The following is a 15664-nucleotide window of genomic DNA, read 5'->3' as shown; positions in this document are numbered from 1 at the left end:
ACATTTTTTTTGCAAATGTCCTTTGACTCTCATCAGAAGACCTTCGCGGTCTAATCATGTCTGATGCTTCTACTAATTTATCGAATTAAGCTGTAGGTTTTTCCACTGGTTATTTTGGAAAATTAATTAATCAACAATGTATGATCTCTGTAATACCGGTTGAGAATGTGTAGACAGGTATTCATGACAAATTGGACGAAGTTTCGCCAGATGTCTCTGGAAATTACTTGCAAGGTTAAAAAATAACAATATACAAATATTTCGAGTACGTCTTTCTAATACCCCGTAATTAAAATTAGGAAGCTTTGTCAAATGTCGACGAAGTGTTTTGAAGTAATCAAATATGAAAACCGTTGCGAAGAGTTACAGTGGAATGTAATGTTTACCGATTTATATTCTGTGAGTTTGATAGTTGGATTATTCTACTTTCAAATAGTGTGACAGGTCGATTATTTAAAAGTGGAACATCATTTAAGAATCTCATTTATTTTTATGATTTATTATAAACATCAAGTTGACTAGTCTTTATCTATCACAGGAACTACCAGGATTCGATTCCTAACCTCAAAGAAGATGAAAACATTCCAGAAATCTGTTCAATTAATGGAAAATATGAATTAATCCATTGGTTGGATTCGCTTTTAAGCGAATGTCATTATTGAATTGTTTACAGTGAAAATTAATATAATGCCCAGAAAGTCAAAAATGCAGAACAATTTGCCAGTAGTGCCAGTTCATTTGGACTCGTCAACTGCCATTAAAATGACAATGGGTGGTTTGATGTTCCAAGAAAGATCTTTAATGTGTCGTCTTGATGTGTGGCATAAAATTACTATAATTCGTGGAGCAAAGTATGATAAAGAATTTGTTTTGAAACTCATTTTACATGCTGTCGAACCAGCAGAATTGATACCTATTAAATATCAATTAAGTGGTGACGATGCAGCTTTCATTGCCCGGAATTGTGGGGCAGCACTCGACAAGTTATGTAAAACAAATTTGATCATAAAGAATCCACAAGGCGATCCACTTGTGCTCGGAATAACATTGGGTTTTGCGTCGGTTCATGAACTTAAAGTTAATATATATTCGTTACTGTTAACTACGTTAACCAGGCGATACAATCCAAATAATAAGAGTTTATGTTTAGATAACTTTCACAATGACAAGGAACTGTCAAAAGTAGTTTATTATCCTCTGTCTCAATTAAGAACATTTACACACGTCCTTAAAGTAGCTATGACTGCTCTTGCAACTTTTGAACATTTAAATCTACAAAACAACGAGCTTTTTGGTCTATCTGCTATCGAGAGTGCCAATTTAACCACATTGAAACGATTGGATTTAAGGAATAACAAATTAATGGCAATGGATACTTTAACACCTTTACGGCGTTCAGCTATTATGGAGCTTTGGTTAGATGGAAACCCATTGTGTGAAAATTATTCTAGTCCAGTGCAGTATATAGAATCTGCCCAACGATACTGCCCAAACTTAATGCGATTGGACAGCGTATACATTGGTACACCTGACTTACCTCTATGTTACAATCGTTATTTGAAGAACTCAAACTCTGCAAAATTAGTGAACCAATTTATAGAGCACTATTTTGCATTATATGACCAAAAGGACAGAATGATACTAAAAGGACTGTATCATGAAAATGCTCTATACTCAGTGACCCTTGGGATCAATCCAGATAACAGCAACAGAAAATTTCTCAACCATTTTATAATGAATGATAGAAATTTATTAAAAATAACTGATGCTGCCAAAAGATATTATCTGCTCTATCAGGGACAAGACAAAATTTTATTGGCTCTAAGAAGACTACCTCGCACATGCCACGACAGAAACTCCTTTTCCTATGATTTGTTATTTGAAACCGACACTTATTTGATGATATCTGTTGAAGGAGTTTTCAAGAACATAAATGTGGAACCTCAAATGTTTTATTTCAACAGAACTTTCGTATTGGCCGCTGGTGATGAAAGTGAATACAATATCATAAACGATCAATACCACATTAATTTCGCCCTTCCTGAAGGAGCCGAAAAGAATTTTGAGTACAAACCATATGAAACAGAACTTGAATCAGCATGTCTAAGTCCAAGAGAGAAAGAAGAACTCGTCACTTCATTTCAAGGACTTACCACGATGAATCAAGATTGGTGTCGTACTTTTTTAAAGGAGTACAACTGGGACATCCGAAAAGCAATTACAATGTTTATGAAGATATATTCTTCTTCTCGAATGCCAGTTGAAGCTTTCCGCAGATAATAAGTCCTCCGGTTAACCAGTATTTTATATTTTTAGCCTTCGAACCAATTTTCTATTAAATATAGGGATTCCACACTCGGTGCATCAGTGTGTATATCAATATTTAATAAACCTTTCAATTTATAATTTCTTTTTTGCTTAAAATAATGTTTACAAACCTAATATCACTTTGCGATTTATACGGTACAAATAAATTAATTAAAAGGTATGGGTTACCAGTCCTCTGGTTCAAATCTCCTGCAAAAAAATGGCGGACTCGGGCTGCTCTCCCATTGGCCAATCGTCCGCCAATGAGAAGGTGATCTATACTTATGAAGAAAACAGTTTCGTGACAACAAACCGATATTCGCATGTTGCCAATATTATGCGGGGAATTTGGTACTTTTTAGCAGGCATTTTCTACTCGTTTGTGGACTACATTCCTTTTCAGGACAAGAAGAAATTCGTTGCGCCGCCCTTGGGGGCAAAAAACGGTGAAAGCTAACGTACGAAACCGAAGAGGGCAGCACAGGATGCGATCGCACGATCCTGCCCGTGAGCAATCTCCCAATTCATCTCTGACAATACTCGTCGTGAAGATTACTGGTTGTTTGGTCAGTGCCAATTCGCTAAGGCGTCGGTACTTCTATGTACTCTAGATAGTTCAGAGGTTAGCTACAGTTAGGTAGGAGTATTTCTTCGAAAGAGTGTGGTTATGCTCAAAAATTTTAATTTTGATAATCAAGATTTATTGCAAAGGCTACGACTGCGCTCCTTGAAGAGCTAGCAATCACTTAATTTTTAATCCACGAGAACACGGACCGGTTAAAATGGGTATCCCGAAATTTTTTCGATACATTAGCGAAAGATACCCTTGTCTTAGCGAATCGGTCAAACAACACCAGGTACGTAAATCAAGAAGGATATGTTTACACCTACCGATAACGACATTTGGAATGTACTTTCTTATATATTAAATGGAAATGTATTCCTTGGTTCAGCTTTGTCACTCGATACCTTCTATCGCAACAAACATTTTGATTACAAACATATTTGAATACTTTAATTCTATTACCTACGTTCTAAGAATTATAAATATCAGTAGAAACATATTGTATGAGAGTAAATAATTGACAATAATTAATTATTGATATTTGATAAGAATTTTTTTTTATGCAGATTGAGAACTTGTCTGTTTTCGTTGTAGTTCTTTATTTACCCTGGATATTTACTTATTGTTGTAATACATTTATTTGCTCTTTCCAGATACCAGAATATGACAATTTATACCTAGATATGAATGGTATTATTCACGTGTGTTCACATCCTAATGACGAAGATACGCACTTTCGTATTACAGAAGAAGAAATTTTAAAAAATATATTTCATTATGTAGAAACATTGTTTAATATTATTCAACCTCGTAAAGTGTTTTTTATGGCTGTCGATGGAGTTGCACCTCGAGCCAAGATTAATCAACAAAGAGGTCGCAGATTTAGGTCTGCCAAAGAAGCTGAAATTTTAGAGATGAAAGCTAAAGCCAAAGGAGAAGTTTTACCCACTGCGGCAAGGTTTGATTCAAATTGTATTACTCCAGGCACACTCTTCATGGCTAAACTTAATGAACAGTTGAAATATTTTATTACCTGGAAAATGTCACAAGATAAATTATGGCAGAAGTGTAAAGTTATATTCAGTGGATCTGAGGTATAATATCATTGATAGTTATTTACCGTAAACCGTCTTTAAATAAGTTTCTAATAACAGTGTATAAAAATATTTATTTTTAGGTACCAGGTGAGGGTGAACATAAAATAATGGATTACATACGATATATAAGAATCCAACCAGATTATGATCACAACACAAGGCACTGCCTATATGGTTTAGACGCAGACCTCATAATGTTGGGTTTATGCACTCACGAACCACACTTTTCGTTGCTTCGAGAGGAAATAAAGTTTGGAAAACAGAGCAAAAACAAAAGGATAATGATTCCTGAGGAGATAAAGTTTAATCTTCTACACTTATCTATAATGCGAGAATATCTAGAACATGAGTTTTCACCACTTAAGGATAAACTGCCCTTCCCATATAACATTGAGAAAATAATTGACGATTGGATTCTAATGGGATTTCTGGTGGGCAATGATTTTATCCCTCACTTACCAAACCTACATATCGTGAATGGAATGCTGCCGGTGTTGTATCATGCATACATGGAAGTATTGCCGACTTTGGATGGTAAATTCCCTCATTGTTACGAATTTATTTAAGGGAGAATTTATTATTATTAGTTGGATAATATTGCAGGTTATATTAACGAAACAGGCACGTTAAAGCTTGATAGATTTGAAAAATTCATGGAGAAGTTGAGTACCATCGATGCTCAACAGTTTGCTGAATATTCTGCAGATTTAAAGTACATTGAAAGTAAAATGAGAAAAGCAAATGAATCCGAAGATCTAAACTTCAAAAAATCAAAGAATTCCCCAGAAAAGACTCCATCACCTAAGATAGTTCTTAATAGGGATTTGAATGCTCTGATAAAATCTACTGAAGATATGGTACTTGTACAAATTCTTTTCGCTATAGTTTTTAATATTTAAATAACACAACACAATTTAGTTGTTAGGTCATTCAGACGAAGATGACGAGGATGAAGATTCTGACCGTGATATACACAAATTGGAATTTGTTCAACATAAGCGAGATTACTATATGAACAAATTAGAGTATGAAAACGTTGATGAGTGAGTATGTGATTATGACTTCATTACAGGCTTTCGATACCAGAATTAAAATTTGCAAACCATTAATGACTGAAATTAAATATTATAGAGATGTTTTACAATCCCAAGCAGAAGGATATGTGAGAGCTATCCAATGGAATTTACATTATTACTACGATGGCTGTTGTAGTTGGTCGTGGTATTATCCACATCACTACGCACCATATGCTTCCGATATAAAAGGATTCAAAAACTTGAAGCTCGAGTTTGATTTAGGCGAACCTTTTTTGCCCTTTCAACAGTTGTTGGCTGTATTGCCAGCCGCGAGCAAAAGCTTATTACCAGAACCTTTTCAGGAACTACTAACGGAAGAACAATCACCAATTATTAATTATTACCCAAAAGAGTTTAAAACCGATCTAAACGGTAAGCAACAAGAATGGGAAGCAGTCGTGTTAATTCCATTTATAAATGAGCAAAACTTGTTGAAAGGTACGTCAATTTTAATCTTTTTTTTTTAATAAGACCAGAAAATTTGAAAAAAATGTATTACAGAACTTGCGCTTAATGTACTATCCTAATTTATATTCTTGTTTATATAGCAATGGAACCATACATTTCAAGGTTGTCACCCGAAGAACTGAAGAGAAATCAACATGGTCCCATGCATATATATGTATATACTGACGAGGATTTAGGCTTTTACAATGCACCGGCATATTTCCCCAGCGTTAAAAACCACGCACAAGTACAAGTAATAAAACGCGAAGACATACTAGTGCCAATTGACAAAATAATTAAAGGCATACTACCTGGTGCAAAACTTAGCGTTTACTTCCCTGGATTTCCCACACTGCAACACATCAAGCACACCATGTCCTTCGAGAAGAGTAAGGTATGATAAAATTTTAACATCAATTATCGACAACAATTTTTACATGAAATTTCGCGAACATGCAATATATGAATGTCACAACTGTCCCATCCTTTCAGGTCAGAGTGTTTGATCACATGTCCAGAAATGATAACATGATTTTAACCATAGTCAAACGAAACACTCCAAGCTTGACTGAAGTTGCAAAAGAATTTTTGGGACAAACAATATTCGTCCAGTGGCCTCACCTTATCGAAGCTCGAGTGGAAGCTGTGTCAGATGGAACGTTAAAACTGCATTCAGATCCTAATAATCCAGAGAAGGAAGAATTAAAGGGTGGGGTGAACACTAAGTGGAATTTCGATTGGAGAGAAATTAAAGAAACGTATGTTGGCCCAATAAAAGTATATTCAATTGAAAATGTTGATATTTGACTATATTTGTTAATGTTTTATTACAGCTATTTCACTCGTCGGGGCATAGATGTAGGTGAGACTCATATATTAGTGCATGCACGGCCTATCATTGGAAGAAGCTATATTTTCAGCGCTCAAGGCAAATTGACATTTGAGAAACAATGGAGTGAAATTATTATGTCTTATGCCTACCAAGCTGTAGTCAAAGACATAGCTGTTCATGATCCTACGTTTATAATGTACAAATCCGTGGCAGATGTATTTCCAGAGAAGAGTACCTGTTTCATGTTAGGGCATCCACATTATGGCGCCATGGGAGAGGTTAGATCAATTTTTTTTTTTTAATATCTAACGTATACATAATCTGCGCAGAGGAAAATCATTAAAATTTTTATTTGAGTTTTTATTAACATTTGGAATCTTTGCGAAAGAAATAATTTTCACTTTTTAAAATATTATACAGGTTATCGAACCTGGAGTGAATGCAAAGGCAGGTCGTGTGAAAGTGGCCATGCGAATAATGCCAGAACCAAACTTCAACTCCATCCGTAAACTGTTGAGAGATTCGAAATCCCAATTTGTGCTAGCTAATATCGCTGCTCAAAGGCTGGGAATAAGTAGTCGGGTTTTCGGTAGAATTACCGGTTCTATTTTCGTTTCGCAAAACACAACCCAAACTCCCTCAATGGAGAACGCAAGACATAACGTTGGTTTGAATTTAAAATTCAACAAGAAAAACGAAGAGGTAAGCTGCGTAACTTTCCTGGGATTATCGATGTGAATAGTTTAATCCACTTAATATCTTAATAATTTTTAAAGGTACCGGGGTACACCCGCAAAGAAAACAATCAGTGGTTGTACAGTGCAAAGTCCATTGAATTAATACGCAATTATATGGTACAGTGTCCTGATCTGTTCGAGAGGTTAGGGCAGAATTCTGTGAACGATATCTTTCATGAAAGTGAACTATTTCCCTCGGGGTAAGTGATTTCATTTTAGAAGCTCATACAGCTTTCACATTTTTAAGGACACAGACCATTTTTTTATATGCCCAGATCAACTGGATTAAATGATGCAGTCTCATGGTTAAAGTCTCAGCCGTTTAATAGCATTGGAACCCGTTCCTGTGGTTCCGAATCTTTGGAAGTCGATCTAGTGAAAGAACTGGAAAAAACGATTGATGAATATGTAGCTACGCAGAACAATGCAGGAAAGACTCTCTTGATGCAAGTCAAACCGCATTTATTGTTTAAGTCTGGGTTACATATTGGGAATCTGTCACCTGATCCAAAAGCTCAGCATGAACTATGCGACAGAATTGTGTGTGTAAGAGAAAGCTATACCGTTCCCCTTGGTTATAAGGGTACGATCATGACTGTACACAAAGCCGAGAAACCTTGTGATGTAATGTATGAGGTTTTGTTTGATCACCCATTCCCAGGTAAGTGTCGTTAATTATGATTTAAGATCTGTTAATTTAATGAAACCATTTGTATACCAGGGACTTGGTGTGTCACTCATAAAACTTGTCTTAATTCTTCCGAAATTAAAATTTAGTTAATACATATTGGTTTTTAGAACTTTCAAAAAATGGATCTTAATACGATATTGAGCATATTTTTATATGAGCACTGGAAGCTAATACATATCGAATGTAGCTAATACCCCCAAATGTCATTAATACGATGATAAATTCAAAATTTGTCCAAAAAAGATGTCAAAGGTTTTAAATTTGTTTTGACGAAAATTCATTTATTGCAGGAGCTCTTGCATTAAACGGATTAACCTCAAAACGCTGCTACAAGTTAATGCCAATGGACTTCATTAATATAAGTTATGGCATGCGAGTAGAACAGGGACGATCACCGAAATCAGAACCTGTGTTATCTTGGAGACAATCATCGACTTCTCAAACTCCACCTAGCTCAAGTGCTTTCGCGTCAATTAGTGGGAATCAGGTTGCCTTTTCGCCAGCATTCTTTATGAGAAATCGATCGTCACCTGCCTCCCAACCAATGAATCCAAGAATAATCAATGAGCAACTGACTCAGATTGACCCACGAAGAAAAACAAATGAGAAACCAGTGGAAGCAAAAGCAATTCTCAGTAAGACTTTTCAGCCTTCGAAGCAACAGCAGCCGTATCAACAAAATATACCCAAGACAACACCGCAGCAGTCTTCAGAGTTCCAGACGTTATGGAACGAATTACACAAATTGCAGGTGATCATAGCTACAGTTGGTTCACAAAGTACATGATCTCATTGATTGATGTAAATAAACTTGTAATCATTTCTATAGAAATGGAATGGTAAGCCCAAAGTATCCGCGTCGACGCCAAAAGAAACCGAGGTTAAGCAGCCTACAAACACGAGTGTCGATACAGAGAGCAATGTGAGTATCTCACTAATAATATAAATTATTTTCTATTCGCACACCGCACAAGCAATAATTACTTATCTTCGTCAATGCAGACATGGGAAACGAACGTTTGGGTAAATATATTTTGACTCCGATCAACACATTTGCATACTTGAATATAAAACTCTTCGTAAGCGAATTTATTCGATATAGATTAGTCCTATCTCAACGTTCTCAATTATTCCATTGCAAGATCATTTCTTCTGTGCAGCATAATGCAATAAACTACTTTGATAGAGTTAACTGAGCACGGTTATATTTAAAAATTGAAGCAAACATGATCTGTAGTTTTAAAAATATGCCATGTGTAGGTGTTAGCACTGCGTTAACTCTTCGAGGCATGGGAATAATACATAATTAACGGTTTCAGCCTCGGGATCCCAGTGCTTACTTGAAAGTAATGCTGAAAATACCTGATGAGACTTCGCAATGTAGCCTACGACCTCAGTCTGCGGTACCACCAGCGAAACCTCCTGTGCTCCCACAACCTCCAAAATCCTCGGAAGCACCACCATTAGTACAACGATTATTCGATGTAAGTTAATATTCCATGAATCTCATCTTTATTTTTTTAGTATTACGGTGTTCATATCAAAATCGATGCATTCCCTTCAGCAAGTACAATTAAAATCTGTTTCAGCATGCACGACAAACGGGGAACAAGGAAGACGGTGTTCTCTACTGTACACTTTTACTAGATTATTTTCAAATGAACGGCTTAGGTGTACCTCGGTACACGTACGTAACTTGTAAGGAGAAAAATCTTATCCAAGCCCAGATAGTATTGCCGGACATGAGGCGATTCTCCGGCGACTTCCACGTAACGAGCGAACAAGCTGCCGAAAGTGTCGCAAAGAAAGTGTGCAAGGTAAGCCAAATTTTATGAGCAATGTGTCAAAAAAAAAAATAGTGCACTAGAATCGAGTATTCTGCATTTTGAAAAACGTTCAGTTATGGTATAGATTGAATACCATGTCTACATTGTAAGTCATGTGATAAATTCGGGCATTATGCCGAAATAGATTTACAGGTAAATAATTGCACGGAAAAGTAATTGCAAATTTATCGATTGATATCCATTTACAAATTAATGTTAGAGAGATTCACGCGATTTCTCAATTTCTTACGGTCAAACCCGATTTATCTTTACCGGCCATTTAAACTTCTCTAATGATATGGTAATTTCTGTGCGTTAATTTGCAGACGTTATACTTTAACAAAGTGCCGAAACCGAACGCGAACGTCCTTCTCGCGCCGCCTCAGAAATGGTTCGAAGGCCAACCGATGGGCAACAGACCACCGAACGTTCGACAACAAATGATGCGAATGTGCCCTCCTCAAATGCCGATGAATCCACTATCCCCTTCCATGCCCGTTCCCAGATGGAACGCAAAGAATCAACAGGCTCAAGGATTCCCACCTATGATGTCGCAGCCCAGAATGCAACAAAGGCATTATTCACCTGTACAGAACACTTCTACGAATTGGAAAACGGAAAGCAACACTCCTCCGGTCAAGAACACGTCCTTCGTGCCGTTGCAAGCACAAAAGAAAAACAGAAGTACTTCACAACCGGCGTCTAAGGAGGCTAGAGATCAAAGTAAGAACGGAAAGGGTCAAAACGTGCACGCCGAGCACCGTAAAGCGACCTCGGATCCGCCCAAGAAAGTCTCTGCGCAGGTTCGTTATCTCACTTTCAATATCAAGGTGACCAGACGTCCTTTGACAAAGACAATGCTCAAATTGCAACGTTCTCTTCACGGATCTTCCTGTGTCCTTTTACGCGATACAGATTTCACACTCCAAGTTAAAATTTTCCAAATTCAAATTCACCCTTTTGCAAATCATGGAAATCATGGAAAAGGTTTAATTTTATTTGATATGCTGGTTTAGTGCTAACCTCTGTATGTCATAGCCAGATGTTATCGAGAACATGTACACCTTTTTGCAGGAAGCCAGTGATATCGCGACTAAGGAACCGGCGACGCAAATAAGTTCTTCTCAGCCTCAACACAATCGACAAACGTCCCGGATGGAAAGGCAACGGAAGTCCAGAATCGCTGCCAATTTCGGTTCGTCGCCCTCGCCCAACGGCGGTGAACAGCAGTAAGGACGACTGGGTCTACGATTCCTCCATAGATTTATTGGAAATATATTTAACTACCGCAAACGCGATTTTCACGCATTCTAGTAAGGACCGACGAAACTTTGTGAAGACTCTTTTAACCCTCTAAGAGTACGATAATACGCGTAATCTATGAATGGACAAGGTCCCATGATCGGTCGTGAACACGTGCGCTGGAACACAGCCAAACAGTCGTCGTTCCCCGATAACGTTACTGTAATTTTTAAAGGAGACGTTCATTGCTTCGACTCGCGACGACGAAGCGTATAAGAGAACCAAGCAATCGATTAATTTTTGCGGCGATTTTTCATTAATTTTACACCGCATTATACACGTAACCGTTTCGCCGCTCGTTTTACCGGTGGCTCGTAAAGCACGACGTGAATGCGTTTAGGTCGTTACTTTGACTATTGTCGCGGATAAATCCACGAATTTCGCCGTTCGAACTGTATATTCCTGAAGTCTATGGAATCCCCTCCGATTTATGTCGGGACCACGCGAGCGAACAGTACAAAAATGCTGCTCTATGACGCGACTTCCGTGCGAGCACGCGTCGAAGAAGTGATAATCTGTCGATTAGAATGCCAATTTCCCTTCTCGACTTCGTACATGCTCCGCACCTCACACGTTTATTTCATTTCATTTGATCCTTTCTAAAGAGCGTTCGTAACGTTACGGCGTTTCCGTTGTTTAAAGTGGCCATTTCTTTTTACGAGGACATACTACAGAGTACAAGGCCCGATGTCACTACCGTGATGTAATTGTGAGTATTTACCATGTACGTCTCCTGGAAAACAATAAATCATTACGCAAGGTAATCTCTTATAAAAGCTCACTTTTCATTTTCTTCCGTTTCACTACGGCTAGTTTCTCTTGGAAACAATGTGAGATGCCGTGCTAATTTATTGACATATCGTAACTTATCGTAGGAATATGTTCTTACAGTTATCATGGCTTTATACCTTTGGAAGTTCATCTCTTAATCGCTAATACCTAGTGCTATATCACAGTCCTATCATTGGCTGTCGGCACAATAAACTGAAGTCCTTCAGCGTCTCGGAGAGCTGTTGCTTGTTGATTCGTTCTCGTAAGATGTTACGCGTGAAGGTCTCTTTCTGAGCATCAGTTACTGCGATTCCTTCAGCCAAAGCTCGCCGAAGCCATTGGGCAGTCCATTCCAAGCAAGTTTTGTTCAATGCCAGTAAAACTTCGGCATGAGGTTCCAAACTGTTCCGTGGCACCTTGCCTCCTATCAAAAAACATTTAACTGTTTTAGTATTTCTAAAAGACTTTCACTAATATTTCATCTATACGCTTGCTACATGCGTCTTTGATGGGCGACATAATCAAACTACACAAATCTAACTTCTAACTTTTCACAAGTAGTTCCTTCCTTTACGAATTATTTGTTTCCTGGCGGCCGTTCAAAAATTGAGAACTCGTAAGGCGAGAATTATATTCGAAAAGAAAGGAACGCATAATACAAAAAAATTCGTTAAGTGAGAATATAACCTTTCCTCGTTTTCGCGTAACATTAACCTAACAAGTACAATTACTTTTCTCTTGAATTATTCTGTACATTATAAACATTATCATACCCACGCATTGCAGGATTACGCAGACAAGTTCTTGACCGATGGGATTAATGTACGTTTGGAGATGAGGACTATGCATAATGGCATGAGTCAAGAAACTACCAGCAGCCCTGGCAGTTCCTGTCTCCGGAAGGCTGAGGCAGTCGATTCCTGGAACACGATATTGCTAACTAATAATCCCAGGACACTTTTAACACTCTAATCACTGGTGATTACATATTCACGACATACCACAGTGCAACATCTCTGGAATCTGGTCCGGCACTTGAGAGAGGATCCGAGCACTCTTTTTGCAGACTTGCGCAAGCAGACAAAGATACGCCTCGAGAAGCTCGGAGAGATCTGACATATTGCCACCCACCGATCGACAAGCAGCTACTCCCCCCAAGGTCAATCCACTCAGTTCAGCAAATATAGGACCCACAACGTTTTCAGGATCTCTTCCGAAGAGTATCACCAGCTGCCGAAGCAGATTCAATGCTGCAGGGTGAGGTCGTATCCTGTACGACGTTGATAGCATAGAAAGTAATGGACGTGCATCCGTTTCTGGATGGAGGAGAGACGCCAAAGAACGCTGCGCACAAGTATGCATCGCATTCAAGGTAGCATCATCTCTTCCCCATTCTGGATGAGAAACTATCTGCTCGAAGAGCGGCAACAATCCATCTAGCACTGTTTTCCCAATGGAACCATCTAGAGTGGAAAACAGCATCGCTGCCATCATCAACTGATTGATCACCGATGCACTTGCAGATAACGCAGGATGTTGCAAGAGTTCTCGAAGACGCATCACACAAGGACCCAGGGTAGCGTCCAAATGTCGTAACTGTTCTTCGGTCGATGGCAAGGAATTTAATAATTTTCCTGCTGCGTACATCAATCGAAGTCCTTCTCCGCCACCAGGAGTTACCGTTTGAAGAGTGCGTCCGATCGTATTCAAAATCGAAGGAGCCAGTGGGGCAAGATATGGACCGCATTCTCTTGCAATATCTTTAAGAGCCATGCTAGCTGCAGGAGCAGTAAAGGGACCCTGCGTGAGACCTAACGTCACCAATTGCAAGGCTCTTTCCAACCATGGATCGGGATGAGCTCCTATCCATTCTGCATAAGATCCCATCGCAGAGCAGGCACAAGATAAAACCTAGAAAATTTGAAAGCAAACGATAATACTGGAGTGGAAGAAGTGCTCTTACTTTAATTCAGTAGTCAATTCCAGTGTACGAGAGAAGTTATGTTTCTCCCTTATATTTACTTCTCTAGGATATTCGCCATAAGGAATATGTGATAAGACCAAGTCCATTAATGCGGCAACGTAATGATTTTCCTGGGTTCTAATGCTCTCGCATAATGCGCTGAAGGCATGTAAAGTGGATTCGACGTCGGTCCAGTTTTGCGAGTCGTCGTTCAATTGACTCAATCTCTGTCCTAGAAGTAATAGTAAATCTTGTCCTAGGACATTGTAGCAGTACGTAAGAGTGTCTGCAGCATCTTGTCTATAACACCTTAACAATTCTCGCTCTTGGCTGTCGCCACTTTCTCTGGATGATTTTGGTAATGCTGCTTTTCGTAACAGAGCCTGTGCTAGGCGACCGTAAATGGGTCGTAAAGCAAATGAAGCCCTGCTTTCAAATGGAGGATCTAATGTTGTGAGGTCGTCTTGTAATGCATACCAAAATCCAAAAGGTATGCAACTACTTTTCTCGTCTATCGGATACCTTCCCTCTTGTTCGGAACACTGTAACAGTAACTCGATCAAGCCTTCCGATGTCCACTTTTGTTCTTCGGCGTGTTCTTCAATCAATGCCAAAAGGAAGGCACGACTATGTGCTTCACCAAGTGCCGTTAAAATTTCGCAAAAGTGCCTCCCTCCATTCTGACGAGCAGTGCAGACTAAACCTCGTGACCATTCCCATAATAACTGAGGCCTCTTCTGGAGTTCGGCATGCGTTACCACCAGAATCAGGCATTCTTGTACAATTTCCCAGCCTCTGTGACTTTCTTCGTTTGATACCGTTCTTTGTTAAAAGTGATACAGCTTTAGAATTCTATTTCTTGGAAGGATAAAAGTAATCAGCAAGGTGTACCTGTTCGGTGCGTAGCAACTTGCAGCTTCGAGCAAATGAGGAAAAATACGTCCGGTTGTTTCGAGAGGTAATTGTCCCATTTTCAACCACGAAAATGCACATTCTATTCCCAAGAGATACAATGTACTATTGCTACCTTCAGAACTAGGACGATCACAGGTCGAAAATACTTGTTGTAGAATCCATGTGGTTTTGCACCAAGATTCAACTAAACCTTCTCGGAGTCTAGTTCGCCTCACCCCTTGTCTTTTACCAAACTAGTAAAATAATACCGGATCAAAGTTTAAGAATGCAAAATGTATGAAATATCACTTACTTCTTCGGGAAGAGCTGAAAGTACTCGAAGGAGTAAGTCCAATGTCGATGGAGAATCATAAGGTAATATTTCTACAAGTTCTTCCACTAAAGTCTTCTCTTTTTCCTCATTTTCTGTAGAATGACTATTGGTTAAGAAGACGGCTAACTGAAAAATGTTCCTTTCTTTTAATTTGAATAATTGCTCAATTTTCATGCACCTAATAGATTTATCAACTTCATTACAGAATTTGCTTTTTTAAATTAGGATTTTTCTGAATTTAAACAACTTCAAAACAACTGCTACTAAATACAGAAATCAACTTCATTTACCGCTTGACATAATCTTGACAGGACCAGTTTGGGAACGTTAGACTGCCTCATGTACACAAGCAGACGATTCCGTAAGGTTAAATATTCCTCTTTAGGGACTTCATCCCATTGCTTTGATATTTTTTCATATAAAGTATTAGCTGCAAAAAACTGTACTTCTCGTGTCTGTAACAGTTATAACACATTTAATGAATTAGCAATTGCTATGCTGAAATTACTTAAAATAAGAACAAAAGGTTCTACCAAACCAAAATATTTATTTTCACAACTACCGTTAAGTATTTAACAAGATTTTCGATAATGAAATAGAAATTATACAATCTGTACAGACTGTATATTTTTATGTTTATACCTTAGAAGGATCTAGTAGTTGCCATATAAAGCTCCAAGCTTCTCGAGAAAATTGAAACTGTAATAACCACGAATGAGCCTCATGTGCTCCTACTGCGTAGAATCTAGTTACCGCATCCTCAACAGTCTTTATATAATCCATCCCTGAAGAGTTTTTTGAATTTTCATATGGCAAGTTCAG

At 38.3% G+C, this 15664-nt stretch overlaps 3 protein-coding genes across 4 annotated transcripts; 2 read left to right on the top strand and 1 right to left on the bottom strand.

Annotated features, from left to right (window-relative positions):
* Positions 1–228: 228 nt before the first annotated feature.
* On the top strand, positions 229–2396 carry LOC105694465 (nuclear RNA export factor 1). The gene is made up of 2 exons (XM_012415153.2): positions 229–399; positions 539–2396. The coding sequence occupies exon 2, from the start codon at positions 688–690 to the stop codon at positions 2278–2280; it is 1593 nt and encodes a 530-aa protein (XP_012270576.1). The 5' UTR covers positions 229–399; positions 539–687; the 3' UTR covers positions 2281–2396.
* A 491-nt stretch (positions 2397–2887) lies between these two features.
* Positions 2888–11651, top strand: LOC105694529 (5'-3' exoribonuclease 1). Its single transcript, XM_012415285.1, has 18 exons — positions 2888–3164; positions 3526–3966; positions 4050–4503; positions 4573–4826; positions 4888–5012; positions 5101–5483; positions 5594–5886; positions 5985–6250; positions 6326–6602; positions 6745–7026; positions 7101–7261; positions 7337–7722; positions 8043–8503; positions 8582–8674; positions 9072–9236; positions 9342–9569; positions 9905–10381; positions 10653–11651. The coding sequence occupies exons 1-18, from the start codon at positions 3090–3092 to the stop codon at positions 10809–10811; spliced, it is 4980 nt and encodes a 1659-aa protein (XP_012270708.1). The 5' UTR covers positions 2888–3089; the 3' UTR covers positions 10812–11651.
* LOC105694530 (importin-13) lies at positions 11645–15655 on the bottom strand. 2 transcript variants are annotated; one of them, XM_012415286.1, is made up of 8 exons: positions 15485–15655; positions 15133–15297; positions 14822–14968; positions 14506–14762; positions 13674–14436; positions 12653–13562; positions 12425–12571; positions 11645–12075 (listed from the first exon to the last, which is right to left on the bottom strand). In XM_012415286.1, the coding sequence occupies exons 1-8, from the start codon at positions 15623–15625 to the stop codon at positions 11831–11833; spliced, it is 2775 nt and encodes a 924-aa protein (XP_012270709.1). In that variant the 5' UTR covers positions 15626–15655; the 3' UTR covers positions 11645–11830. The 2 variants fall into 2 exon arrangements, with proteins under 2 accessions (XP_012270709.1, XP_012270710.1); XM_012415287.1 differs by lacking the exon at positions 15485–15655 and having other exon boundaries at positions 14822–14964; positions 15133–15223.
* Between the last annotated feature and the right edge of the window lie 9 nt (positions 15656–15664).

Source organism: Orussus abietinus, unplaced genomic scaffold, assembly GCF_000612105.2.
Source record: "Orussus abietinus isolate OABI.00-Male unplaced genomic scaffold, Oabi_2.0 scaffold20, whole genome shotgun sequence".
Lineage (NCBI taxonomy): Eukaryota > Metazoa > Arthropoda > Insecta > Hymenoptera > Orussidae > Orussus > Orussus abietinus.
The sequence above is the reverse complement of the archived record's forward strand: the minus strand, read 5'-3'. Positions and strand labels throughout refer to the sequence as shown.

Excerpts from the sequence above, each read along its gene's own strand:
- LOC105694465 (XM_012415153.2), top strand. The coding sequence starts at position 688 with ATGCCCAGAAAGTCAAAAATGCAGAACAATTTGCCAGTAGTGCCAGTT.
- LOC105694529 (XM_012415285.1), top strand. The coding sequence starts at position 3,090 with ATGGGTATCCCGAAATTTTTTCGATACATTAGCGAAAGATACCCTTGT. Across the intron at positions 5,484-5,593 it reads TGAGCAAAACTTGTTGAAAG|CAATGGAACCATACATTTCA; the intron begins GTACGTCAATTT and ends TTGTTTATATAG. Across the intron at positions 6,603-6,744 it reads ATTATGGCGCCATGGGAGAG|GTTATCGAACCTGGAGTGAA; the intron begins GTTAGATCAATT and ends AATATTATACAG.
- LOC105694530 (XM_012415286.1), bottom strand. The coding sequence starts at position 15,625 with ATGGATTATATAAAGACTGTTGAGGATGCGGTAACTAGATTCTACGCA. Across the intron at positions 14,763-14,821 it reads TTTCAGCTCTTCCCGAAGAA|TTTGGTAAAAGACAAGGGGT; the intron begins GTAAGTGATATT and ends TTATTTTACTAG. Across the intron at positions 14,437-14,505 it reads AGTTGCTACGCACCGAACAG|AACGGTATCAAACGAAGAAA; the intron begins GTACACCTTGCT and ends CTTTTAACAAAG.